The following is a 26,662-nucleotide window of genomic DNA, read 5'->3' on the forward strand; positions in this document are numbered from 1 at the left end:
TGGGGGATTGAACCGCGGTCCCTGATGCTTTGCCAAGCTTGTTCTAAGTAGGTGCTTTAGACCACTGAGCCATCTCTCCAGCCCCCCTTTCACTTTTAGAAGTGTGTCAGATTGTACATGAATTATATATTCACTACTGCTAAAGCGATCTATTTATGAGACTAAATAATTTAACACAAATTAGACTGTCTCTATTCACAGACTAGGGAGAATTGTAGGATCTCATTGACATTTTCATACTCTTGGAATTGTTACACACAAACTGATATTATAATAAATAATAGCCATACTGAGAAATTATTAATAATTAGAAATCACTATCTGGAGCCGGAGAGATAGCTCAGTGGTCTAAGCACTTGCCTGGCAAGCACAAGGACCTAGGTTTGATCCCTGGTACCACATGCTGTGCTGGTGCCACCCTGGGCACACTTGTGTAGTGAGACCTTGAGACCCTGTACCAAATACATTTAAAAAAATCACCAAAATCACCATCTGTACATATTACAAATTCAGCTGGATAAATGAGGATAGAATATTTCATGTGACATATATAGAAAACGGACATGTCTTTATTGGGACCATTTGATTTTTCCTTTTCTTTTGCATTTATAGGTTATAAAAACCTAGAGGTGAAATCAATCCATTGAAAAATATGCCTTAAAAATGCCTACAGTTGTATCTGATAAATTTATACTAATGAGAAGGATGACGAAGAAGAGCTGTGCTAGACTTAAAATTAATCCAGCTGCTTTCGAATTTATTAGTGACAACAACAATGAGGATTATTTAAAACAAAAACCTTCAAGCCAGCAAAACTTGGAGCACTAAAGTTTCTAGTGTTTCTTTCATCTAACAATACCTTTCAACTCTGGAGAAAATTGCAAACTCAAAAAATCTCATTTAAATCCTATACTTGAGGACATAAAATGATTGAGCTATTCTAAAATAAAAATTATGTTGCAGTGTAAAAATGATATATAAGCTGCACCCAAAGGGCAACAAGGTAATAAAAGGGAAGAAAAGATATTGCCCTAGAATATACCTGACTTAGGCCATGCCACTCTAATCCCCCTTTTCTCAATCTGCTTCTTGGAATTCACCAGCAGCTTTGATTTCTTCATTTTTCTACAGCTAAGATTTTCAATGTGCCCCAATGTGAGGATCGTACCCTGGCTTGATTGTTGCTTTGCTCTCTTACCAGCAAATATGAAGGTGCTTTGTAAGCTACCAAATACAATGAAAATGTTACTTTTGCTGCCACCACCTCTGCTGACCAATATCGTCACTGTCATCATCATAACCACCATCATTATCACTCGTGCCTTTTATTCAAAGCAGGTCCATCTGTCCTCCCTCACTGCCTGGGAGAGCAATGAGAGGCATTTTAAAATTTTGATTCTGAATTCTGGAAGTTCAAACTTCCAAAATGCACAGTGCTTGGTCCTAAGCTGGAATTAGACTCCGCTATGAAGGAAATTCCTAACCCCCACTCCACCCTGACCCCCACTGCAGCGCATCACACTACTGTGGCCTGGGCCACACTGAACAAAGTCTGGTGGCAGAACTCATCCTTCCCATGCAGGCCACCCCTAAGTGGAAATCTACATGGCTCGGAGAATGCTTCTTCACCTAAACCACCTGTGTTGTTGTATTTATTAAAAGAGTTATGAAATGAGAAGGTTGAATAGGGCCAGAGCAGGCTCCACAGGGAAGGGAAAGGAGAATCTAGAAGAACTGCAATGACCTACTTACTGCCTCATTTAGGTGAAGTAAAAGGAATCTGACATTTTCTCTAGTTTCTATCCAGTTCAATGGTAGGATCTGGCTCCAGTGAGCAGGACGGTGTGTCTATTCCCAAGAAGAAAGGTCTGGAATCATTTTGATGAAAAACAATAAGACCCTGCCACCAAGGTGCTTTGGTTTTCAACCTGTTAATCAATTTCTCTTCTAAAATAATCTCTGTTTAGAAGCCAGTATCAATTTTCTATTTGGCTTTTCTTACTTTTCTCCCTGCCTGCATCCATTATATAAACCCTAAAGGCTTTTATGCAGGGAGCAGTTAGGAACTGTTTCCTTCTGCGTTTATATCATCAATAAATATTATGAAGTAATTTGAAGCACTTGAGAAAGTTTCTTTTTTGCCAGTAGTACTGCATTCATTGAGGTGGAGCTCTTAATGTTTTTTACTTCATGTATTGATTTGGGTGAAATTCCACATATTTTCTGACATTGTATGTCCAATTTTATCTCTATGATTTTCTTGGGAGAATTTCTACAATTTTCACCCATTGTTGAAATAATCTGTGTCTGTATTTGTTAAAAATTACAGTTTAGGGGCTGGGGAGATGGCTCAGTAGGATAAGTACTTGACTGGCAAACGCAAGGATGTGAGTTCAATCCTCAGTTCCACCAAAAAAAAAAATTACAGTTTAAAGAATGGATGTATAACATGAATCTTTAAAGTTGAAAATATTGTATTTTCCTATTATAAATTTATCACGTATGCACGTGATAAAGAACATGATTTAAAGAATAAAACCTATTTTCACTGTTAAAAATATCATTCACAGTCTTCTTCATTACAGAGACCATACACATTGAAGTATATTTTCACTGTATCAAGAGACACACATTCTAATTTATTTAAATACTCTTTTGACAGCGCATATGGTATCGCAGAAGGAATCCTCAGTGGCATCTGAAAATTCTGCTGTGATTCCCATGCTAGCACCAACCAACTCATCTGACCTTACACAAATTCAACTTAGCTCTCAGAGCTTTGCTCTGTTCATGTGGAAAATGTATGAATGGAAACAGCTACTTGAACCTCTACCATAGCACAAGACGTAGCTGTGGATTTCAGTTCGGGATCCCATAGGCCTACACCAGTGAGTGGAGGGTAATCTGTCAAATCACATGGTGTCCATTAATGTTTTTTACTTCATGTATTGGTCTGGGTGAAATTCCGCATATTTTCACCCAAACAGTGAAATATTTGTTGTCCAAATTCCATTATCCCAGCATTTTTGAATTTGTATGACTACAGCTACATTTTCACTCGACATTTTCATAAGTTGAAATAAGGTGTTTGGCATTTATAATCTTCCTTAATCTAATTAGGCATTCGCTTGAGGAATCTGATGTCTCACTTGTCTAAAAAGTTCCCAAAAGTAGCTGTAGGGGTCTGGGAAAAAGCTCAGCAGCATAAGTGTCTGCCTGGCAAACATAAGGTTCTGAGTTCAATTCCCAGTAACAACAACAAAAAAAAATTGGTTGTGATTATGGGATTGAGATAGAGAAAGATACCAGAGTACCTTAGGAACACTTCAGTTTAAACCATCTGTAAAGGGGAAATATGATATTGCTATTGTGTGTGCTAAAACTAGCGCTGTGACCTTAACCATATTCCAACTATTGGGATTTTTTTTTTTTTTTTGTTCCTCGAATGCCTTCAGGGCACTTTTGGCCAGCGGGAGAGTTGTGAGGTTCGAACTCCAGCAACCTGAGGCTGACAGCTTTGTGGAAGCAGCCACTTAAAGGCCTGAGCTAGGGCCAGGCCCCCCAACTATTGGGAATAAAAGAAAAACTTACTGTTTCTGTATGTCTTAAATTTATTTCACATAACATTTTAGTGAAAGCTAGCATGGTACAAAAAATATACAAAATATAGGGCCTTTGAAGACAGAATTAAGTTCCAATTTGATTTTCTCTGACTTTTGTAGTCCAGACCTGCTAGTTGGTCTTTCTGAGTTTCCATTTTTTCCTTTTAGAAATACAGTAGGCACACAATCAGTATTAATCATTAGTTTATCAACTTTAGAATTCTGTACACTAAGAAGACCGGAAAATAGACTGTTATATAAAATTTGGAGAGCATTTCTTTTCTTGAGAAAAGTAACAAATAAAGTTCTCCAGCTGATTTTATTGAATCATTCCGAGCTGGCACGCTGGGTGGCACATAGAAAGCCCTCATGAGAAATATTTTAACTAATTTATTATAGTATCTTTTAAAAAATGTATTTAGTAAAGATCTACAGGGTCTTACTATACAGATCAGCTCAAAGTGATCCTCCTGTTTTCAGCCTCCCAAGTGTTGATATTACAAATGTGCATCAACATGCCCAGTCTCAGTCTCAGTCTCAGTGTGCCCCAGGGGCGGGGCCAGCATGGCATGTGATGCCAAGGATCAAACCCTGGGCCTTGAGTTCTGCCTAAGCAGGCGCTTTAGTCCACTGAACTATCTGGATGGCCCACTATAGTATCTTATGTGCCGCGTTGACTTTGGCTTCTTAAACGCTACTTCCCTTACCATTTTGCGTACTTGATATGTACATCATTGCTGCTCCTGGTGGCTACACTACACACAGATCAAAACTGCTTCCTACTCAGGGAGAAGGGAAGGGCGCCCCAGCCACCATCACAGCTCTTGCAGCCACCTCATCAATCCAAGGCTCCCTCCACCATCTCCTGCTCCTGATCAAACCCCGTTGCTACATCACTGCCGACACTGTGTGGTGCTGAAATTTGATACCTTTAGCAACACTATATAATCATTGCGAGTCTGACAGTTTATAAAATAAAAATATGTAAATATTTGATAAGCAATTGTTAACATTTACTTTTTAATTGTAAACTGACATAGCAGTTCTGATGTGTAATGTGAGACATACTTTATTGGTTATCTGTTTTTTCAGTGAACTAGCTATGCATATGCTTGTCCATTTCCGTGATTGATTATCCTTTTCTTATGAATTTGTCACATTTAATTACTTGATCATCCCCTTCAGAAGCAGATGAAGATGTGATTATGACCACCCATGCATGCCTTGAGGGAGCACAAGCTGGTTTCCACTCTGCCACCCAGAAAGCAAAGGTTTGGCTTGTACTGTGGCTAAACTCTCTGGCTTCGGATGGGCACCTCTCTGCTTGTTCAGCTGCCACCACCCCCAGCCTCCTGAAGGTTCTCTCCCATGCTCTTTCATACTGTGGTTACCAGAGTGTGCATCAATACACATGGAACACTCTGAATTTAAAAAACAAACTGCAAAGGCCAATGTCCAATTCTTATGTAAGGAAAAATGAGCGCTTCATTCATTATAAGTAGTATTTATATTTCAAACTTAAATGAAGCCATATACCTCACTGGTCACTAAATATCCTAAAATTTAAAGCCACAAATATCACAGAGAGGTTTCATGGACTTTGTTCTAAGATTTGGATGAGTTTTTAGAGCAAAATATGAGTTTTATAAGGTCCCTTATTTGTGTGTCCTAAAACCTGGAAAATGGATCATTTGCAGGCAGGTATGAAGATTTTTTAAAACTATTTAATAAGAAGCTATTTTAGACTTTTTAAATGAAAATAAAAGACCTGGGTTTTTTGATGTTCACTTGGTATCGGTAGCCAGTGTTTATACAGTGGATAAAGAGTTTGTAAAGCAGAGAGTAATTCTAGGAAATCAAGAAGCTAAATACAAAAGTTATTTGTGGATCTGGTTTACCTGGCAAAAGTACCTCCTAACAAGATCCAGTTTACAGTTTTTAATGCCTTGAATCTGTATACTACTGGACAATGTTTAACATACTTCAGTGCAGTTCATTTCAATTGATCCTTACTTCGTATTTTCTCTCCCTTAATAAATAATAAAACAAAAACTCGGAAAATTTAAAGGATTATTATGTGGCAAGCATAAGACAAAAATATTACAATAAACTATTGTACAGATACTGTATTTCAGGGCTCATGATGAGAACTTTCTACGTCCTATCTCATGTAATTTTCACATTAGCTCTAGGAGGCAGATATACCCATATCATTGTTATATTGATTCCCATTAAATGGATGTTCAGCTAATGAATGCCTGAGGGATTTTAATCCAGGCATTCTGACTCCAAATCTCTCAGCAGTTTCTAGTCATAGTGCTATACAGTTTACTTTCCAGGCCATATTTTTAAAGACTTTTTCCTCCTTTTCTTCTTTTATTTCCCTGGCTTTCTCTTCCCTTTGACCATTAATTTTAAAGGGAAAACCCCAAAGCATAGCCCCGGAGTTAGATCAAACTTGGGTTCCATGCTTACCTCCACTGAGAGGATGAAGTGGAGTGGGGATGGGGAAATCCTTCCAACAACTCACCAGGTCCAAGGCGGCTGCTAGGATGGAGGCATCAGGTATAGTTCCAGGCTCACAGCAGTTTAATAGAAACTGAAAGCGTTTCATGCCTTGTCGGATAGCACCAAGATTCACCACATTTTTGCTTTTTCCGCCATCTTGGTTGGGAGAAAGATGGTCATCAAAACTGTGACAACCTGCAGCAGTTGTGCCATTGTGGAGGAATGAAAGAGAGAGAGAGAGACATATGTCACACATTTAAAAGAGCTTCAAAGATATGCAAGGATGTGCTTTTGGCATGTTGAAGAGTTGGCATGAAAACTTTCTTCCCCACACTTCTGCCTTCCTCTCCACTTTCCAAATGTTTGATTTGAGCTCCAGAGACTTTTAGGAACCTGACACGTGGCACCGGAAGATGTAGAGTTTACCTAACTACAGAGGTAGGGTCTTACCACTTGGAGGACTGGTCTCGCTAACAGTGGCATGAGCTATTGGGAGACTTAGAATGATTCTTCCCGCAATGAACAACTAGCTCCTGTTGTTATGGAAGACACAGTCACTGCAATTGAAGTTCTGTTATAAGAAATTTGTATGAAGCACAGAATTATGGAGAACACAGATGCCTCTTTTCAGTTAGGATGCATAGAATCACTGACGGTTGGGGTTGTGGAAGGCCCTGGGGATTGGTCATTCAATGCTAGGCTTTCCAGAATGGGTGTTCATCAGAATCACCTAAGTAATTCCTAAATCTCACATTGTCCTTCAGAATCAGCATTCTGGAGGTGATGGGTAAAAATATGTACTTGTGGAGCTTTTTGGCAGCCCTTACCTTGCACTGTGAGTACAGATTTGGGATTCCCTGGCCCTTCCATTCTTCTTTCTCTGCAAGTAGATTGCTTGTGAATAGGCTCATTGTGGAGCACATTAAAATTCAGAATATAAAATTGTATTACTATAAAAGGTATAAGGGATATATGCATTATATATGCATATATATATATTATATATATATTCTACATTATTTCAATGCAGAGAGTCTGAAATAGAAAAATATGGAAGACTGAATTTTCTTTCTTTTTTAGTTCCCAGATACATTTTTCAAAAACTTAAATATTTCATGGTGCTTTTCTTTTAGTATATACCCCTTCTTTCTTTTTTTGAGACAAGGTCTTGCTCTGTTTTCCAAGCTGGTCTTGTACTCCTGAATTCAAGTACTGAGTTCAGTACTTCTCCAGCCTTAACCTCCCAGATGTTGAAATTACAATTGCATGCCATCATGCTCAGAGTCATCTTAAATATAATGCTATAATATTTAATACAGTTTTAAAATAAAACTGTGCCCATTCTCATAATTCTAAAATGTTCCTATGACACTGAAGAATATGCATCTCCAGGATGCCATGCACTGATAGAGCACTTACACGAATTTGAAATACTGCCATTCATTTGAGGTGTTGCCTCCACCTGGTCCTCACTGAGAACTCACACAGCTGACTTTCAGAAATGACTTTCTTATCTCTTCAGTCAAGAATGTCCTGCCCCTTCTATCCCATTGTTCTACTTCCATGCCTGCAGCCACTGCTCTCAACTGAAGGGTCTGACCCAATTAGGTGTCACCCTTGCCTGTCGCAGAATGGTGAAGAGTTTCTCCCCACTGGTAAACACCAATGTTTGCAAATTTGCTTTCAAAAATGAAATCCCCAGTGAGGTTACCCCTGAAACAATTTGTTCTTGTCATAGTCAAGAAGGTGCATATACTAACAGCCTGGATGCATCACGACAACGTGTCACATGCAGCGTGCCAGCCATCAGATCCACAGGTCAAAAAAAGTAAGCACCTACTCTCCTGGGACACATCCCCTTGGAAACAGTTGCAGTGCAGCACAAAGAGTCCTTTGGATTTTTTTTTGCTACCAGATAAGAAAATATGACATGGCTTAAAAATAATCACTAAATTGTTAGCCTGCCTAGCATTTTCAAAATCATATAGAAATATAAAACTGTACCCCTTAAGGACAGATATATGCCCTGAGAGGTGTCTCATGCAGTGAATTTGTCATTGTGTGAATGTCGTAGAGTGCATGTCACAGACTAAGATGGCTACAACATCAACTGGCAGTAGAATCTGATGGGCCAAGGCTACAAAAGCAGCCTGCCAGTGAAGGAAACATGGGTACTTAGTGCGTGATTGAAAAGGCATACATCTGAAATTTATTTTAAAACATATCAAGAAACCCTACAGAAGATAGATGATACAAGCATGATAAAATTTTGCTCATCATTGCAAATTGGTCGTGAATAGTTAAGGCCTACTGGACCTCTGAATTTGTTTTTTGTGTGCATTTAAGATTTTCTCATTAGCACAACGTGACTCAATATAATTGAGATATAATTATTAAAACTTTATATATTTGAAAATTCCAACTTTAGTTTTTAAAAAGTGAGTATAGCTAATTTTATATCAAATGTAAAAGGAAAACCATGATGGCAGAAAATTCAAAAGACGGGACATCAAATGATCCATGGAAGGAGAGCTGCAGACATGTAACAAGCATCTCCAAGACAGTTTCGTTTTGAGATTGTTACTTTTCAAAATTGCTTTGTTCAAGAATTTGCTCATTACTGAAGCTGTTAGAACAGGAAGCTTCCTTTGATTTTTCATAGCTACACATCATTTTATTACTCACCTGTATACACTTCCTTAATAGTTACCTCTATCAAAGGATTTTCACTTGCTAAACATCTTTAATAATCCCTTATACTGAATTTAGGATGAGTCACAAAGAACAGGATTTTTCTTTTTAGTGAGCCCAGTAGTTTTATAAGCTGTTGCCATAGTGCATATTTATGATATGCTAGGTATAACTTTGGAGTAAAAATGATACATAAGATAGGATAGATGTTCAATGAAGTTATTTGTATAATTTTTTTTAGCAGAAACTGCCATTACTTCATTAAAGCAGGCATTAAGAATAAGATTTTGATATTTTATTTGATAAGATGACTAATTCTAAAAGAAGTGCATTCAGTATTACTAAAGGAAATTCCACTTTGACTGAGAGAACTTCAGAAATGCAGTTGAGGAAAGTAAATCAACAGAGAGGTGATGAAGTTAGTCTCTGCCAGTAATAACTTACAGTCTTTTCTTCAAAGAATGGTGGCGACCATTTATTTCAGGTGAAAAGATGGGCAGAATCTGACAAGCCTCAGACATGAGAAGTATGTTGTCAATAAATGTTATTTACAATGGAAAGTTTCCATTGTATCTTTACATTATTCATGGACAACAAGGTAGCATTTGTTAAAATTTGAACACTTACTATGTGTCAAGTATTGAATGAAACATTTTCAATTTATTTTCTTCATTTTGTAAAAGATCTATAAGGTAGATTTTGAAAAATGATTAAGAGAGACAATATCTGTGTGTATGGGTATGACAGAGAGAGAGAGAGAGAGAGAGAGAGAGAGAGAGAGAGAGAGAGAGAGAGACAGAGAGACAGAGACAGAGACAGAAGAACAAGAAACAGATACAAGAGAGAAAGAAAAGGGAGAGGTTAAGTTGCCCTGTTTAAATTCATTAGGTCTAACTGCAATGGAACACCCATCTCTGATAAAACAAAACAAAAAAGGGGGATATAAATAAAGGACCATTTTGTTGTGAAAAAAAAAAACCAAAAAAAAAAATGTATACACAAGATAGGATATACAGCTACTTTCTCTTAGTTCATTGAGAAGAAAGGTTTGTACTAATATTGTCTAGACAAGATATCATGTCTGCATCTTGTCCTCTGAATAACTACTATGAAGATAACAATATGCAATGTATTAATTATTGCAACTGTCCTACTAACTTGTTTCATTGCTATTTTATCTTTTTTCTCATTAAAATAAATTTTAAAAAAAGAAAAAGAAAATTACAAAGGCCCCGACCTGCAATGCCCCCCCCCCCCGCCCAGCCTGCTCTTCCCACCGGGCTATGCCGCACCTCTCACATACTCAGGCTTCGTGAGGAAAGTCACACTTACATTTTTTTTTTTATGCTGTGAAATCTTAATTTAAGAAATAATTCAACAATGTGCATGTTATTTTAATTTCTGTCTATATGATTGATTATAAAAAATCTACACTGCTGGTTCCATATTGTAATATTAAAAGAAATTTTAACAAGTAACTTGGTTATAAAGTGTGCTTTTCTCTGTCAATTTTTGCAATAAATGTATAAGGATGTAAGAATGCCTCTTGGTTTCATTGGAAATAATGATTGTTTTAGCCTAAATAAATTTTACTTAGATTTATTTCATACTTATTTGACAATAGATTGCAGTATAATTTACATGGAATGCATATAGTATACACTGTTAGATACAAGAATCATTTCATAGATCTATACTTTCCTTTCTTTGTGTATAAGGTAACAGAGATGAAAGCCAAGCCTTCACACTAAGCTACAGGTGCAGCCTACTTATTCCAAATTTTGAGACAGGGTCTTGCTAAGTTGCTGAATTTCCCAGGGTGGACTAGAATTTGGGATTTTCCTACTTTAGCCTCCCAAAGTGCTGATATTACAGGCATGTACCACCAGTCCTGGCTCTAATATTTTTTTAGTTGATAAATCATAATGATATATGTTTATATATTTAAAGTTTCAGAGAGATAAAATCTAGTATTTCTAGGTAGAGGATTTGCAGGGCCTACAGAGTCTTACTATGTAGTTTGGACTCGTAGTGATTCTCCTGTTTTCAGACTCCAAAATGCTGGGATTACAGGTGAAATGAATAATTAACAATGGCTACATGAAAGTATATCCTGATATTCATGCATGTGAAATAAAACTGGCAAAGCTAGGCCATATGAACCAAATATAGGATGTGAAACCAGGTACTGTAATTTCATTTCATTTTATTATTTTATTTATTTATTTATTTGCAGAACCAGGGATTTAACTCAAGCCCTTCCACTTGCCAGGCAAGTGCTTATTCTATTGAGCCATCTCCCTCTCCCTGTTATAATTGTGTTGGCCTGAGGGTGTTGTTACTGAGATCTTAGTTTCAGTTCTGGTTTTGACGTTTGGTATAGTTTTGTTTTGTTTTTTGTACCAGGGATAGAACTCAGGACCTTGTACCTGCCGGGCAGGTAATTATGCTGCTGAACTATCTCCCCAGCTGAGATACTGTAATTTTAAATTGTGTTCATGTACTTGAGAGTTACTGGCTACTACCTAGTGCATAGTTAAGTTTCAAACACATTGCACTGCATTATGAAGCTCCACATTTTATAAAACACATCATCTAACTAGAATACACAAGAAAAAGGAATCCGGATCGTGGTGGAGTTAGAGATGCTCCAGCAGAAGGAAAAGTAGAGAAACTGAAGATGTGCAGCCAAAGAGATTAAAAGAAAACAGGAAATACGGGGTAAGTAGAAGTAGTATTATAGCTATGTCTGTCTGTCTGTCTGTCTGTCTGTCTGTCTGTCTGTCTTTTTCTCTGTCTCTGTCTCTGTCTCTGTCTCTGTCTCTCTCTCTCTCTCTCTCTCTCTCTCTCTCTCTCTCTATGTTGTTGTAGACATCAAAATTAGGACAAATGGATCAAATTTATGGGTAAGTATATTTTCAGAATATAAGGAAAGATTTCCTAACAAAGATGCCTAGGTCTGGAACAAGTTGCTTTCTGAAATATACTCCCCCTCAGTGGAAGAGTACAGAGGGCTGCTGGCCACCTGTCAGGGATGTGATGAACAGAATTCCAAGGAGATAAGTGGGTGGACAAAGATCCTGTAACTTTCAGATTTTAATAAACGACACAACAGAGGAAGCTGTCTTCCTCCTCACAAATCCATCACCCACCAGGGAGTGAGGAACATTTCTCATGGAGTCTTCCATAAATGTCATTTTAACTAAATGGATAAAAAGTGGAGAATTTAAAGAGCTATGTATGAGAAACAAAGGAATGAGAAGTCAATGGAAAAGGAAAGGGACCATTTAAAAATGTGTTTCAAATAAAGAGTTTCAGAAATTAGAAAATAATGGACCATTTAATCTGTTCTATGTGATGAAAACTGAATGCAGTCTTAGGCTACATGGCATTTACCAAGACGCTTGAAGAAATTCTCCTCCTCTTCCCTTCCATTTTCCATTCCACTCCCGGGCCCCCCTTCAGAGAGCTTCACAGCACTGGTAAACTTGACCTGAGAAGAAAAGGAGTTAGGGACTATGTTCAAAGACAAATCTTAGGGTTAACCTCTGATATGAAAAGTCTTAGAATATTAAGATTATTTCATTGACTTCAATGGCTGGGTAGTTTTGTCAATGTATTTCATTCCCATGTGCTAAAAAAAAAAATCCCTGTAAATACATTTAGTCAGAGAACCAAGTTCAGAGATGAAAAACTAGATAATCAAGCACGCTAGAAGTAATTCAGTGAACAACTGAGACACTCAGAGAGCTTAATTCTGATAAAGTTCAAAATTATATGTTTATATAAGTGCCCCCTCCTATGATAGCTTATGACTTAAACATGTTAATTTTTATTGCTTGTCTAGGTTGCCAAAATTTGCTCAACTCTAGAGTTTCTTTGGGTCTTCTTTATTCGGCCCCCTACAGGTGTTTAGCATTTCTCAGCACGGACAGTTTTCTGCCAGTGACTGCTATGGTGGCTTCCATGAACACTATTCCCTTTACCTTGGAACTCTGCCTGATGAAGGACAGGCGGTCCACGGAGCTGATGTCCAGAAGGTCCTCCACACCATCCGCCAGGCCAGAGAGGGACGAGCGTTTCAGCCAGTTTCCTATTCAATCATTTTTTTAAAAACCGATGTTAGAACATTTGCCCTCAACTGAATTAAACAGCAATGTCACTATGTACTAGGAAGCAATGAAAGTTACATGGCTTTGCAAGAAATAGAACCAAAAACAAACTGTTTTTGATGTATGTATTTTGATTCAAATTGGTCAGTATTACACTATAAAATTACGTGAGTGAATATGACCAGGATGAAAAGAACCTGGACCTCCCCAGTGAACAATAGCATGATCCATCTACTTATTCTTACAACTTTGACATCTCCCACAACAGCCTGTTCATCTTACCTCCTGAATATCTCTCCAATATGTCCACTTCTCTCTGTGTACCTAGTCACCCAGGCCAAGTATCTATTCACTTGTCCCTGGTCTACTAAGAGGACTTTCCATCTATTCTCCTTTGTCTATGAATATTTCTTCCCATATGAATTCCACACAATGAATAGAGAAAGCATAGCCACTTATGATGAAGAACCTACCTGACCTGCACGTCCTTCATGCCCTGTGATGCATCCACTCTTCCTCTCATCCCCTTTATCCTGTTATCTGTGCATTTGGCACTACCTGAAGTGCTTACATTGTTCCTTTTAAGTATCCTGCCAATGATCTGAATGTCCCTGCGTCCAGGAAATCTTCCCTGATTTTTCACTCCTCTTTCCCTTTAGGTCAGGAGTCATTACATACTTGTGCAGCACTATGTGCAGAGCCTTCATAAGATTCATAGTTTGCTACTATACTTAGTCGTTCAATTATCTGCTTTAGTGACTGTGGCTCTAACTCTATTGCAAGTTCAGCAAAGTTAGGGGGCTGTGTTTTGCTCACAGCTTAGTCTCTGATGCCTGGTATAGTATGTGCACACCACAGAGGCACATGGTAAGGTCCAAGAAATATTCATAGAAACAAAAAATGGATGGATGATGGATGGATGGATGGATGGCGTAGTAAGCCTAGGTCTTGTGACTGGAAAGCTTTCTTTCTCTGTATCCCACCATGCACTGCACTGCTTTGATTGTGAAGTGATTTAAGGACATGGCAGGCAAGAGAGAGGTCATAAAGAAGTCCAGACATACTTTTACCTATGGGGAGTTTGAGCTTCTTCCGGAGGGAAATTCTGCGGGACCGTGAGCGGGTGCGCCTGTCCGAGGTGTTCCCTGAATGGGCCGTGGTGCATTCGGAAGTGTCCTGCTCTGATTGGCTGCTGGTGTCGCTGGCTGCACTCTGCGATTTGAACATCTTGCGCCAGAAATCTTTTCGCCCCAGGTTGGCCCCTTGCATTTGTTCATCACTGTGAGCAAGAAGAGAATAGAATGAGATATCCGGCCACCGTGGGGACGGTCTCCTCCGTTTCTCTCAACCTCCTGCCAATGTTATTTACGCAGATCCCGGAGAATGATCTTCCACAAGCTGGATATGGAAGAGTGGGTGGCTGAGCAGGAGGTGGGAGATAAGGTTCCAGCTGAACTTTTCTGAAAATAGTCCTATCTCAGCTATCAAACGGGGCTGACTGTTATTCTCAACTTTAATAAAAAGACTATTATTGCAGTTGTTCACCTGCGGTGAGTCATAATAACAGAAACACTGAAAATGTCAGGGAATATTTAATTTTATTTAAAGCTCCTGGGGGATGTGCTTTACTGCTCCTCGCGCCCCATTCCTCACCCCCGTGTAGTAAGATACGTGGCACTAAATATCATCATGGAAAGTACTTAAATGAATGAGATGTGATCATTATACCCAGGAACTACACCATCCCAGTCAACGAGTGAAAGAAACTTGCTCGGAGTTTGAAAGTGAACGACAGGTCCAACAATACAGGACAAACAGGAATATCCACAAGGGGATTTTTGACAGAGAGTTCCATAAAATGAAACAGACAAGTGGCCGATGACATGCAGAGTTTAATCTGGAATAATAATAAACTGCATAAAATAAAACTAATTTTCACTCACTAAGCTGACACAGATTAAGGGAGGGAGAAAGCAATGGTTATTGTCATACTACCAGTGGTGAGAGAAAAATGGTTCAATCTTTCTGGAATGTAATTTAGTAATTGTTTTTTTTTTTTTTTTTAGTAATATGTTTTTCAAAGCCTCATAGCAACACCTTTAACAAGAGATTCAACTTCCAGGAAGTAATCTCAGGAAATGATGGGACCACATATAAGATACAAGAAGGCTTTACTGGTCAACATGGAAAAAGCAGGAACATTCCGAATGTTTAGCTCTAAGGAACTAGATGAAGCATTTCTCGTCATGAGGGCATGCTACGAATAGAAAAATCCAGAGGCTCTACTTTATCAACCTTTTCAATAAAATGCTACATCAGCTTTGCTCAAAAGGTGTCAGAAAAATGCATCATAAAGCCACTTTTAATATTGTCAGTGTGTGTGTGTGTGTGTGTGTGTGTGTGTGTGTACGTTTTTACATGAAAAAGGATATGACAGAGTAAGAAGTACAGAAAGAGAAATAGAAAGAAGGTAGAGAAAAAAGCAAAAAAATCACTCCCAGTGACCATCCACCCTTCTCCAGAACATTTCAGTATTTGGAATGTTCACCTTGTGAACCCAAACTTAGGTCATGGAAAAGTTCCACATTTAACATTTTATGACGTTCCTCAGAGTGAAAATATTTACATAGAGGCATATTCAAACATGAAGACTCATTTGGTAGAAGAACCAACATGTAGTAAATGCTAAGAAGTTAGGTAGTGGTTACAGAACACTGAACAAGAATATTTTATAATCTAAAAAACATCTATGAAAATAGATTTATTTTAAAATTCAATTTACTTTTTATATCATTCTCTTTTACCAGGTTAGCTCAAAAATTGCTGGTATAATTTGGAGAGGAAATCCTGTTTCCTCTTTTGAGCAGATTTTATGTGGATAAACTGATTTTATTCAGTGACATTCAAAATACTCAAAATCTTTTTTTTTCTTTTGCTATAGTTTAGATCATGTAACTTATTTAAAGAAAATAAAAGTTTAATGATAATGTGACAATTTGTCTTTTCAATATCAAATTATTCATTCATTCTTAAAAGAAGTATACAATAAGCCAAGCCCCACCATGGTGCTGAGGCTGAAACAGGAAACAAAGACTCATATGCCACCTGGAGCTATGTGCTTGCTCTACTTCTCTTTGCCTTTCTCTGCTCAGCAGTGACAGTCTGTAAGATTTTAACATGCTCCCAGAACTGCACAGACTTTCTGATTTGCTTGGTGTGGATTACCAAAATCCTGCCTAGTGGCTGTGTGCTCCTCAGTTTTCATTTCCTTGACAGTGGAGAACCGACACCATAGTTCCTAGCATATCCTGCCGAATTACTGGAAGGACAGTTTTCATAGTAAATAATGGTTTGATTTCGTCCTCTGAGAAGTGTGTGTTCATCTCCGATGCCCATTTCTGAATTGGGTCTTTTAATTTTGGGGTCCTAATGTTTTTTAGTTCTTTATAGAGAGCAAACGTTTGTCTGAGTGTCTATTAAGATTTTTTCAAAATTTGTGGGTTGTCTTTTCACTTTGTTGGTAGTTTCTTTTGACACTATAAAAACTTCTCAATAAGAGGAGGTCCCAGTTGTTAATTCTTTCAACTATTACCCATGCGATTTGATATTTTTTCATGAACTCTTTGCCTACCCCTATGTCTTTAAGAGTTCTTCCCACTTTTTCTTTCAAGAGATCTATTGTTTCTGTTTTAATGTTTAGATCTTTAATTCATTTTGACTTTAGCTTAGTGCATGGTGATAGATCTGGGTCAACTTTTAGGTTTTGGCAGTTTTTCCAGTGCCATCTGTCATTCTGGTCTTCTAAATATGTACTGCTTGTCATGTCATACCAATTACTGGCATACTGTCTCTTAAGGATATGTTTTTAAAAAAGGGTAATAAGTGAAAACAAGAGACAAGAAAAAAATATCATAGCACTGTCCTGCTACAATGCTGTATATGGTTATATTTCTAAACTTCTGTGTAAAAATATGTAATTGTTTATTGCTATTTTTTAGAATATTTTTAATTTTTTATTTTTCATATTCTGTAGGAACTTAAAGTTTAACATATCAATACTTGATGGAAAATACTTGTTCCATGTTATGTCTAAGATGTTTGATATTCAGACAGATAGTGAGGTTAAGTTCCACTGCCTACATTGTAAGGTAATAATAATACTAAGCTTCTCTTCCAGAGGGTTAACAATTTTGCAGACAAAAATTAGAGAAAAAGAAGGGCTGCAAGGACAACCAACATTTTGGCCCTAGCCTTTAAGGTCAGTGAGGACTCAGGACATAGGAGAACCTGTACTGTGACATCATGTAACTCAGTTGTGTCCCAAATTTTCTGATAAGGAGATTATGGGCCCACAGAGGAAAGTGATCGATGATGTAGAGTGTGCCTAAGGAGAGTTACATGGAAAGAAAACATTCTCTCAGGCTTTCACAGAGAGCAAATTGGTCAAGCAATGGCTACGACTCATCCACATGGCTGACACTGACAAAGGATCTAGAAACTGAGGTACAGGGTTTCAGGATAAATCCGGAGGGAATTTGACTGACCTTGTCAGATACAAAAGTTACATTTCTTGTTATATAGGTTTTGCTTTATCTTTCTCTTAACTATCCAGCAAAAAAGTATAAAAATGAAGTATAAAAAGTAAAGCCATATTAATATGCTGAGCTATAAAAGGCTCAAGTCAACAACTTCTGACTTTGCCAGTCCTACAGATAACCCACTACTATTATGGACTACTGGACTATATTGGATTATTTTGCTGAATTCACGCACTTAAATATTTAATTGACAATGGAATACTGTTCTCTGACAAAACTAAACAAAAAGGACCATTTTGTATCTGTATATTCAAAATAATTAGGATAGATATACAGCTACTACCCCTTAATTCAATGAATAGAAAGATTTGTACTGATAGTGTTTGTGGACAGGGAATCATGTCTGCATCTTGTACTATGGTTTTTTTTTTTTTTTTTTTTTTTTTTGGTTCCTCGAATGCCTTCAGGGCACTTTTGGCCAGCGGGAGAGGTGTGAGGTTCGAACTCCAGCAACCTGAGGCTGACAGCTTTGTGGAAGCAGCCACTTAAAGGCCTGAGCTAGGGCCAGGCCCCCTAATAAGGAATTTTTTTTTTTTTTGGTTCCTCCAATGCCTTCAGGGCACTTTTTGGCCAGCGGGAGAGGTGTGAGGTTCGAACTCCAGCAACCTGAGGCTGACAGCTTTGTGGAAGCAGCCACTTAAAGGCCTGAGCTAGGGCCAGGCCCCCTGCATCTTGTACTATGAATAAGTACTAAGAAGACAACAATATGCAAAGTATTAATTATTGAAACTGTCCTACTAATCGGTTTTGAAACTGTCTCATTGCTATTTGTTTCTCAATAAAATTATTTAAAAAATAATGGTTTGATGGCTCAACAAGGTGTACCTAAAATGATGTATGTGCCTTAAGTGCTGATTATTCCACCTATGGGTGAACAGCTCCCAAAAGAAGAGTGAAAGACAAAGAAATGAGCCTTGCAGAGAACTGGGTTGTAAGCTCAAAGTCTACAGTAACCATCATGTTTGGGTTTTACATTTTTATTTATTTTAGGAGATAATTTTTCAGGCTTAATCAGCTTTAGAAATGGGTTGTTTTATTTTCTATTCTTTCTCATAAGTACATGTTTCTAATACATAACAACTACATTTGTATTGGAGAACTGACATATAGACCTATGGCATGTTTGTAATTGCCCTGTCCTACATTATTCTTGTGCCTTCCCAGATCCTATTCTCCTCTCCCAAAAAGTCTGTCTCCTTGCTTTCTGCCTTCTTTCTTTCATTTTGCTGTTTAAATTATTTATATTTTGGGTTTGTCAGATAATTCATAACTTTCTGCATCTTATTTATTTCACTTAGAATTAGGGTCTCAAGATCCATCTGTTTTCCTAAAAATGATTTATATTTATCCTTGTTTAATGCAGTAGCACTCTATACTTCTTTATCGATTCACTTGTCGATGGGCATATACACTGCTTCCACAGCTTTGCTATTGTGCATTGTACTGCTATATATATATGGGTGTAAGCCTTCTGAGGACAATACCCAGGAGATACGTAGCTGGGTCAAACAGAATGACTATTTTTAGTTTTGTTCAGTAGTCTCCATATTGATTTCCATAGTGGTGGTACTGTACTAGCTTATATTCCCATCAACAATGTACAATGATTCTTTTCCCCCACATCCTCATCCACATTCTTTTTTGAGGCCTTCAAGATAACTGATCTTAATAGAGTAAGACAGATTTTCAGTGTTCTTTTGCTTTTCATTTCTTTAGTGGCTAAAAATGCTGAATACTTGTTCAAATACCCACTGGCTATTTATACTTCTTTTGAGAAGTGTCTGTTGACTTCAGTTGCCTGGTTTTCTTGATTTGGGTCTTTTGTTTCTAAAAATTCTTTAAATCCTTTAAATTTTAGCCCTCTGTTCAAGGGGTAACAATTAAAAAAATCTTTTTTCCCAATCTGTAGGTCATCTTTTCACTCTGTTAATGGTTTCCTTTATTATGCACACATTCTTATATTTAAGATAATCCTATTTGTTAGTAGCATTATTTCTTGTACAACTTGGGTTCTGTTCAGATAAACTATTCCATGCCTTTTTCTTAAGTGTTTTACCTATTTTATCTTCCCATAAATTCAGTACTCCTATTTTCATAGCTCTCTGATCCATTTTTATTACATTATAGTGCCGGGTGGAAAACTACATTAATTCTTCCACATGTAGATAACTAGTTTTCCCAGCACTATTTGTTAAAAGGATGTCTTTCCTCTCGTGCAGGCATCTGTTAAGTCCATTTTTTTGGTAGTGTGGCTAAACTCTGATATTTCTTTGTTGATTCTTTCTGGTTGACTTGTTTCTGAGAGTAGATATTGAAGGCCCTCCCATGGCAGTAATAGTCTCTACCTGTCCTTTACTGTCCAGTAGCTTTTGTTTTATGAAACTGGATTGCAGACATTTGGTGTGTATGTTCTTACAGCTGTTATTTTTTTTTCGGCTGAATTGTTCCTTTTGCTAGTACTTTCTTTTTCTGTACTGATCAGTTTGGCTTCAAGTTCTCCTTGTTTAAAATTAGGACAGCTACTGATATATGCTTTCAGGCTCTGGTTGCAGGAAGTTTCATTTGTCATTCTTTCACTTGCAGTTTATAGGTGTTCATTTGCTTACTTTGGTCAGCTGTGTCTCTTTCAGGCAACATATAGTTAGGTTTTATTTTTCAACCAATCTGTTAGGCAGAGTCCTTTGACAGGGGAGTTAAAACCATTTACAATAAACACTACTATTAAAAGGTACTTTCTCAGTCCTGTCATTGTATTATTTTTGTAGTGATAATTCCTTTGTGTCTTCCTTTTATAAACTACTCTCCCACTTAAAGGAATTTTTTTCTTTGGTTCTTTGATAATGTTGGCCTGGCTGCCTCTGTCCAGAATTCCCTTAATTACTTTCTTCAGTACTAACTGGGTGGTTGCTTAGGTTACCTTCTTGTCACTGAGACACAGTACCCAAAACTCACAATTTAAAGGAAGCAAGGTTTATTTTGGCTCACAGTTTGTAAAGGTTTTAGTTCATAGGTAGCTGGCTCCAAGGCAGGGCAGCATGGCAGAGGAGCATGGCAGAGGAGATGATACAGTCTATGGCAGGGTGGGCAGGAAACAGATAGATCGAGGGAGGAGAGAAAGGCAGACCTCTCTAGGCAATGCCCTCAGTGATCAATCTCCTCCAATGGGCTTCGCCTCAAAAATCACATTAAGTATAAATACATCAGTCAACTAATCCATTGATGATTGTCATGACCCCATGACCCAGTCACCTCCCAAAAGCTCCACCTGTGAGTGCCCCAGCCTTTGGGAGGATGTCTAGACATGAACTATAACAGTGGCCATGAATTTCTTTAGATTGTCTTTGCTGTGGAAAATTTTCTTCTCTCTGTCAATTTTGAGTGATAATTTTGCAAGACATAATAATCTGTTAGGCAATCATTTTCTTTCAGGGATTGAAAAGCTTTTATCCAAGCTCTGCTGGCCTGTTGAGAAATCTGTTTTTCTCATAGGCTAAACTTCATAAATTACTCATCATTTTTCTCACATAGCATTATAGTATTCTCTTTGTGCTAGACATCTGGGATTTTGAGTACGATGTGTATTGGGAAAATTCTTTTTTTTTATGTATTTAGTACAGGGTCTACGGGGGTCTCACTATATAGATTGGACTCATAGTGATTCTCCTATTTTCAGCCTCCTGATCTCTGGGATTACAGGCACCTGCCACCACCCCCAGACTCAATCTCTGTCTCAGAGTGCCCCAGGGGAGGGGCTGGCACAGCAGGTAATTCTTTACTGAGGTGTCATTCATGTCTTGCATTTTCTTCTTTAGTTCAACCAGCTGTTGCATATTCTTTAAGCTTGATGAACATCTTATTAATTAAACCCTTTATCTGCTTATTGATGTCCTCTTTGAGGTCACTGGTTACTTTATGCATTTGCTTATTCTTCCTTTAACCTCCTCCACATTTTAACATTTGGTTTTTGAGTTCTTATCCTGGAAAATTTTCCCAACTTCATTGCTAATGAGACCAGATTTGGGGGAGTTGGGAGGTTTGGGAGGCATCCTGTTGCCTTGTTTTCTCACATCTGCAGTGTTTTGGTATGGAAGGTTGAAGATGAGTAAGTGGAGAAAATTCTATGAGCTCTCTGGACATCTCCTGAGGCAGTTATATCGTCCCTGTGTTACAACCTTGACTTGGATCCATGTTTGGTGTTTGTGGACCTATTAACATACTAAGATCAGTTCTGGTCACTGCAATGCAAAAAGAGAAAAACTACTGATTCTGTCAGCATCGACAGAGCCAGCAGGACATCAATCATCTAATTTAAAATGTGTAAAAATCTCCCCTTTAAGCCCAGGAAGACAATGAAAAAGTACTGATGGCAAGGACATTGGGCGGCAGAGGATGAAGGAAGGAAAAAAGACAAAGAAAATACTCTGAAAAGAACAAAAAAAAAAAAAAAGAGAGAGAAGGGTGAATGAAAGAAAGAAAAGTGATAGAATTTGGTGATATTATTTTTATATATGAAATGGAGGGTGAGGAGAGAGGGAGTTTAGAGGTTATTTGCAGGACAGGAAAAAGGCAGGGGAGAGAGAAGTATAGCTGGGATAGAGAGATGCTGTAAGAAGCACAGGAACAGTGTGCTGGTAGAAAGCTTGCGTGCCAACCCTTCACGCACACCTTTAGGTGAGGGTGAACCTGAGGTGTACATGGAAGCCACTGTATGAGCCAAAACAAGAATTAATTCTTACCATTTCACATCTAGGAACACCTCACATATGTAGTCTAGGAGAGGAAGAAAGACCAAAAAAATTAAAGGAAAATGAAAAAAACAAAAATATGTTTTGTTGATGGTATTTGTGTCACACAAAAGCAGGGGAGAGAGGTGAGACTTGGGAGGGAGTGTGTTGGGGATGCAAGCCAAGAAGGGAAGAGGTTTAAGTGGAGAGAAGGGCCAGGGGTGCGGCTTAGCCCCTGCCAGGCAAGCGCAGCACCCTGGGTTCACCCTGAATTTGATTCCTGGTACCAAAAAATGCGTTAAGTGGAGAGTAGAGGAGGGTAGAGGAAATTGTGTCTGATGTAGAACCAAACCAGAAAAGGTACTTAGCTAAGCCTAAAAGGTACTTCAGCAGCCCCTGGTGTGGAAGAACCTAATGTGACTAGGTAACAAACTATAGAGAGGGCCAGTGAGATAGCTCAGCTTAGGCAAGCTTAGGCAAATCACAGAGACCGTGGTTCAATCCCTGGCACCACATGCAGTGCCAGCCCCGCCCCCAGGGTGGGCTGAGCCAGCCATAAACAAACAAACAAATAAACAAAAACCTATAGAGATAAAAGCATTCACTCTTTGTCCAGTGCTCTTTAGCATAGTGTCACTAATTCTTATGAACACACTGCTGCTCCCTTTAGCCTTTTCAGAAAGCAATACCAGATGACACACACACACACACACACACACACACACACACACACTCCACCAAGTAAATGTTCTTCTCAGTCCTGTTTATACCACAGACAAAATTCAACCAACATGCTCTTCTCCTTTAGTTCAAAACATAGATGCTTCATCTTGTAGAATTGGTGAGGTGCTGAGCTTTGGTCCTCTGTGTTTGTGACTGGGAGGGGTTGCGTGCATCAACTGCTACTTGAGCTGATCTCCTCTTGCCTGTCGGGGGGTGAAGAGCTGGGAGATCTAGATGGGCTATGGACTGCTTCTTGTTTCCTCTGCAGACAGACTTACCAACATCTTGTGAGCGACTCCTCCGTGCCTGCGGAGCCCTGCTGCTGCTAACCCACCCCGAAGCTGCTTCAGTCCTCACATGTTGTGAGGCTGCTCATAGATGGTTTGATTTTCACTGTCATGGATTGTGGAGAGGATGTGATATCAGAGGAATGGCCTTTGGGGGAGGACAAAGTGCGTGGGGAAGAACCTAGATTTTAGCTAAGACTGAGCCCTGGACAAGTTTATTTTACTTCTGCTTAGAAAAGCTTTAATGATCTTACTGATAGCCATTCACGTATTGGAAAAAAGGTAAGTGATTTTAAGCAAGACAGTAGCTGATATGCATGCTGTTTTTAAAGATTTGTCTGAGGCAGTGTGTGTGAAAGGCAGAGTGAGGAACTGAGGAGATAAGAAAGGCCATAGGGGGACTCTTAGGAAGGCAAGACTGGTTATTTGGCTTGGTCTGGAGATGACAACAACTCTGGGAATGAAAAGTGAAAACAAGGCAAAGATCAAGGAAAATGATAAACTAGCAAAAACCCCCAAAAGCCAAAGTAACAACAGAACAGCAAGCAGCCGATTAGAAAATGAAAGTGTGAAGCGTTCAGACCTCTGCACAGCTCACACGATCTACTTACTGCTCCGGAGTCTGAGAGGGGCGGCCAGACAGGAAGCTGCGACATTCCTCTGGTGCTGCAGACACCTGGCCTTTATCCACAATGCTTCCAGCCTCTGACCTATACAAATGGTGCACTGTACCCATCACAACAGACCAGGATATCTACACTTCACATGTTCCATAAAGCAAAACCTCTATCATCCACAGTGTGTATGGCTCACCACCCCGGATCACTGTGAGCCTACATTTTCTGGGCTTTATGCCTTATAATGTGACCCACACTGACTTCTTGCCTATCGATACCACTGTTATTGCAGAATCCTTAACTACAAGCAGACTTTTGAATTTGGGTGTTTCTTTTCGTCTTCCTGAGTGGTATTTCATATATAATCAACATAAAATAAGTGTATGCTTACTAGAAGAATAATTAACATGGTGGCACTGTATAGCAATTTATCTCCTGCTACATTTAGAATATCACTGAACAGAATGATGTGGGTATCAGAAATTGCTCTTCCTATCTGGATAAAAATGTAAATTACACATAGAAGAGAATAAAATACACATTATTCAAAACTTTACCATATTATTAAGGACTATGAGGTGAAGTTCAAATATATGAAAATCTGAGGAAAATTGAGCTTTGATTATTATAGAAGTGGTATTTACTAAATAATAAACTAATTCCTTTTCTAAGGTGCAGTTCAACCATATCACTGACCCCACTTATGCAAGACAGCCTTCCCACGCTTTTACTATAGGTAATCACATCGCAGACCCCATAGCTAACATACTACACTTACTACACTGACATGAGAAATCACAGATACTTGGGGAGCCCAAGCTTCCAACCTTTTACTGCCTGCAGGCTTAGGCTCCTGCTCATTGTCCTCCACCTTCTTCCCTGGTGCTAACTTCTCAGCACTATCCAGCAAAGCACTAAGAGCCACTCTCCTGAAGACGTTTCCATGAGCTTCTTTGATAAACTGGACCAGCTGACGGATATCACAATACAGCCCCTGGTTGAAAGCAAGAGAAACGTTTGAGAAATGAAAAATGGCTGTGTGATTAGTGTCACTGGGAGAGAAGGAGAAGGTAATTCCTTGGGTTTAGATAAGCATTGGAATCATAGAAGTCAAATACTATTGTTGAAATTTATGGTATACTACTGTTCCCCTAGAATAATGCCAAGAACATTGCCAGTCATCCTTAGTATGAAAAAAGTGGTAACCATGTTTCATATTCAGAAAGTTGGCTAGAAAGACATCAGTGTATGTTTTTCATTGTTGAGTTCTCATTTAATTGTGAGTTAATGACAGTGCTTACAGAGAAAGGTAGATATAATTTTATTTAAAGAGTTCAGTCTCTGTTTATCTTCTTCAAATTTTGTGCATTATTATGACAAAAATGTTAATTCCTCCATGTACTGTAAACAAGGCCTGGTTATTCAAAAGATGTGGAATTTTGCTACATACTCACTTAGCAAGTAATATGGATGTTGTAGGCCACTTTAACCTGAACTTGACTATGAAGTTTGGGCTACAGGTGTACAAATATATTGCTGAGTCACCGCTTAAAAGTACACACAGGACTTGACATTTTAACTTTGCACCAGCTTTTCTTTATCTTTCTTCCTTAAAGAGGTACTGATTTTTCTTTCTTTTTTAAATTTTATTTATTTATTTATGTGTGTGTGTGTGTGTGTGTGTGGCCAGCTCAGCCCACCGGGGGCGGGGCTGGCTGGCATGTGGTGCTGGGGGATTGAACCGCGGTCCCTATCCTTTGCTAAGCTTGTTCTAAGTAGGTGCTTTAGACCACTGAGCCATCTCACCAGCCCCTGATTTTTCTTTTCTTTCTTTTTTTTTTTTTTTTTTTTTTTTTCTTTTTTTTTTTTTTTTTTGCCTGTTCATGGTAAGGCAGAATGAAAGGCCTAAAAACAACACCCAAAACCAAAAAATACCACTTAGCTTTCTAGTTTTAGCTGTGAAAACTTTAAGGCCATTGAGAAAATTATGCCTAAAATCTTTAGTAAAGCAGAAGAAATGACCCTGAAGAATGATGTGGTGAATGTCCCCTGGGGCTGTGGGGAGCAGAGCCCTGTGTATACCAGCGTGCTCCTCAGTGGCTCCTTTATAGAAGAGCTCTGTGGGAAAGGGCTAGATACCACAGAGGGAGGGTGCTGAACTCCTCAGAGAGCACCCATCCCGAAGTACACAGCAGAGAGCACTGTGTGTAATAACAGCTATGAACTCATGGCTGAACCTAGGAGTCTCCCCAGGCCCCGGATGTTGCCCCAGGTATGGGAATATTTGCATCACTCTGTGAAGTGGAGAATGACTGAAGTTTGATTTCTAGTCATTGTCACAGAATGGTGGATCAAAACCAAATTCACAATGATTTAAAGAAAATTAAGGCTCAAAACATTTCTCTAGTATATGAAGTTGTGGATAAAGATGGATAGTCCATTGACTGTAACTCATTTGATAAACTACTCAGAGCTATGACCAAAATGAGTGGATGATGCCTTATACACTGAAAGTTAAAAGGGCTTTAATGCCATTTAGTAATCCAAGACACAGTCTCATTGGTAGCAAATGAACACTAAACTTTTGCAGACTGGTTCTCCCGCCACACTACTTGTGACTTCAGTAGCTTAGCTAGCATAGTGTCTTATGAAGAACAGCTACAAGATTACAGCACTCAACGAAAGAAAATGAAAAGGAGTTTTAACAGTGGATGTGCATAAATTTTTAAAGTATGTATAGTTTAAAAAAATGGTATAATATCTTATGAACCAGTAAATGGTGCTCTAGCACCTTCTTTCT

At 38.5% G+C, this 26,662-nt stretch overlaps 1 protein-coding gene across 1 annotated transcript in view; it reads right to left on the minus strand.

Annotated features, from left to right (window-relative positions):
• Unc80 (unc-80 homolog, NALCN channel complex subunit) overlaps positions 1–26,662 on the minus strand; it is a 270,597-nt gene that overhangs the window by 169,939 nt on the left and 73,996 nt on the right. Inside the window, exons 17-22 of the mRNA XM_004626714.2 lie at positions 24,690–24,856; positions 23,857–23,955; positions 13,984–14,192; positions 12,788–12,894; positions 12,198–12,294; positions 6,133–6,305 (exon numbers count right to left, since the gene is read on the minus strand). Of these exons, the coding sequence (XP_004626771.1) occupies positions 6,133–6,305; positions 12,198–12,294; positions 12,788–12,894; positions 13,984–14,192; positions 23,857–23,955; positions 24,690–24,856 (852 nt within the window). The remainder of the gene's footprint in view (positions 1–6,132; positions 6,306–12,197; positions 12,295–12,787; positions 12,895–13,983; positions 14,193–23,856; positions 23,956–24,689; positions 24,857–26,662) is intronic.

This window comes from Octodon degus, unplaced genomic scaffold, assembly GCF_000260255.1.
Source record: "Octodon degus isolate 3935 unplaced genomic scaffold, OctDeg1.0 scaffold00016, whole genome shotgun sequence".
Classification (NCBI taxonomy): Eukaryota; Metazoa; Chordata; class Mammalia; order Rodentia; family Octodontidae; genus Octodon; species Octodon degus.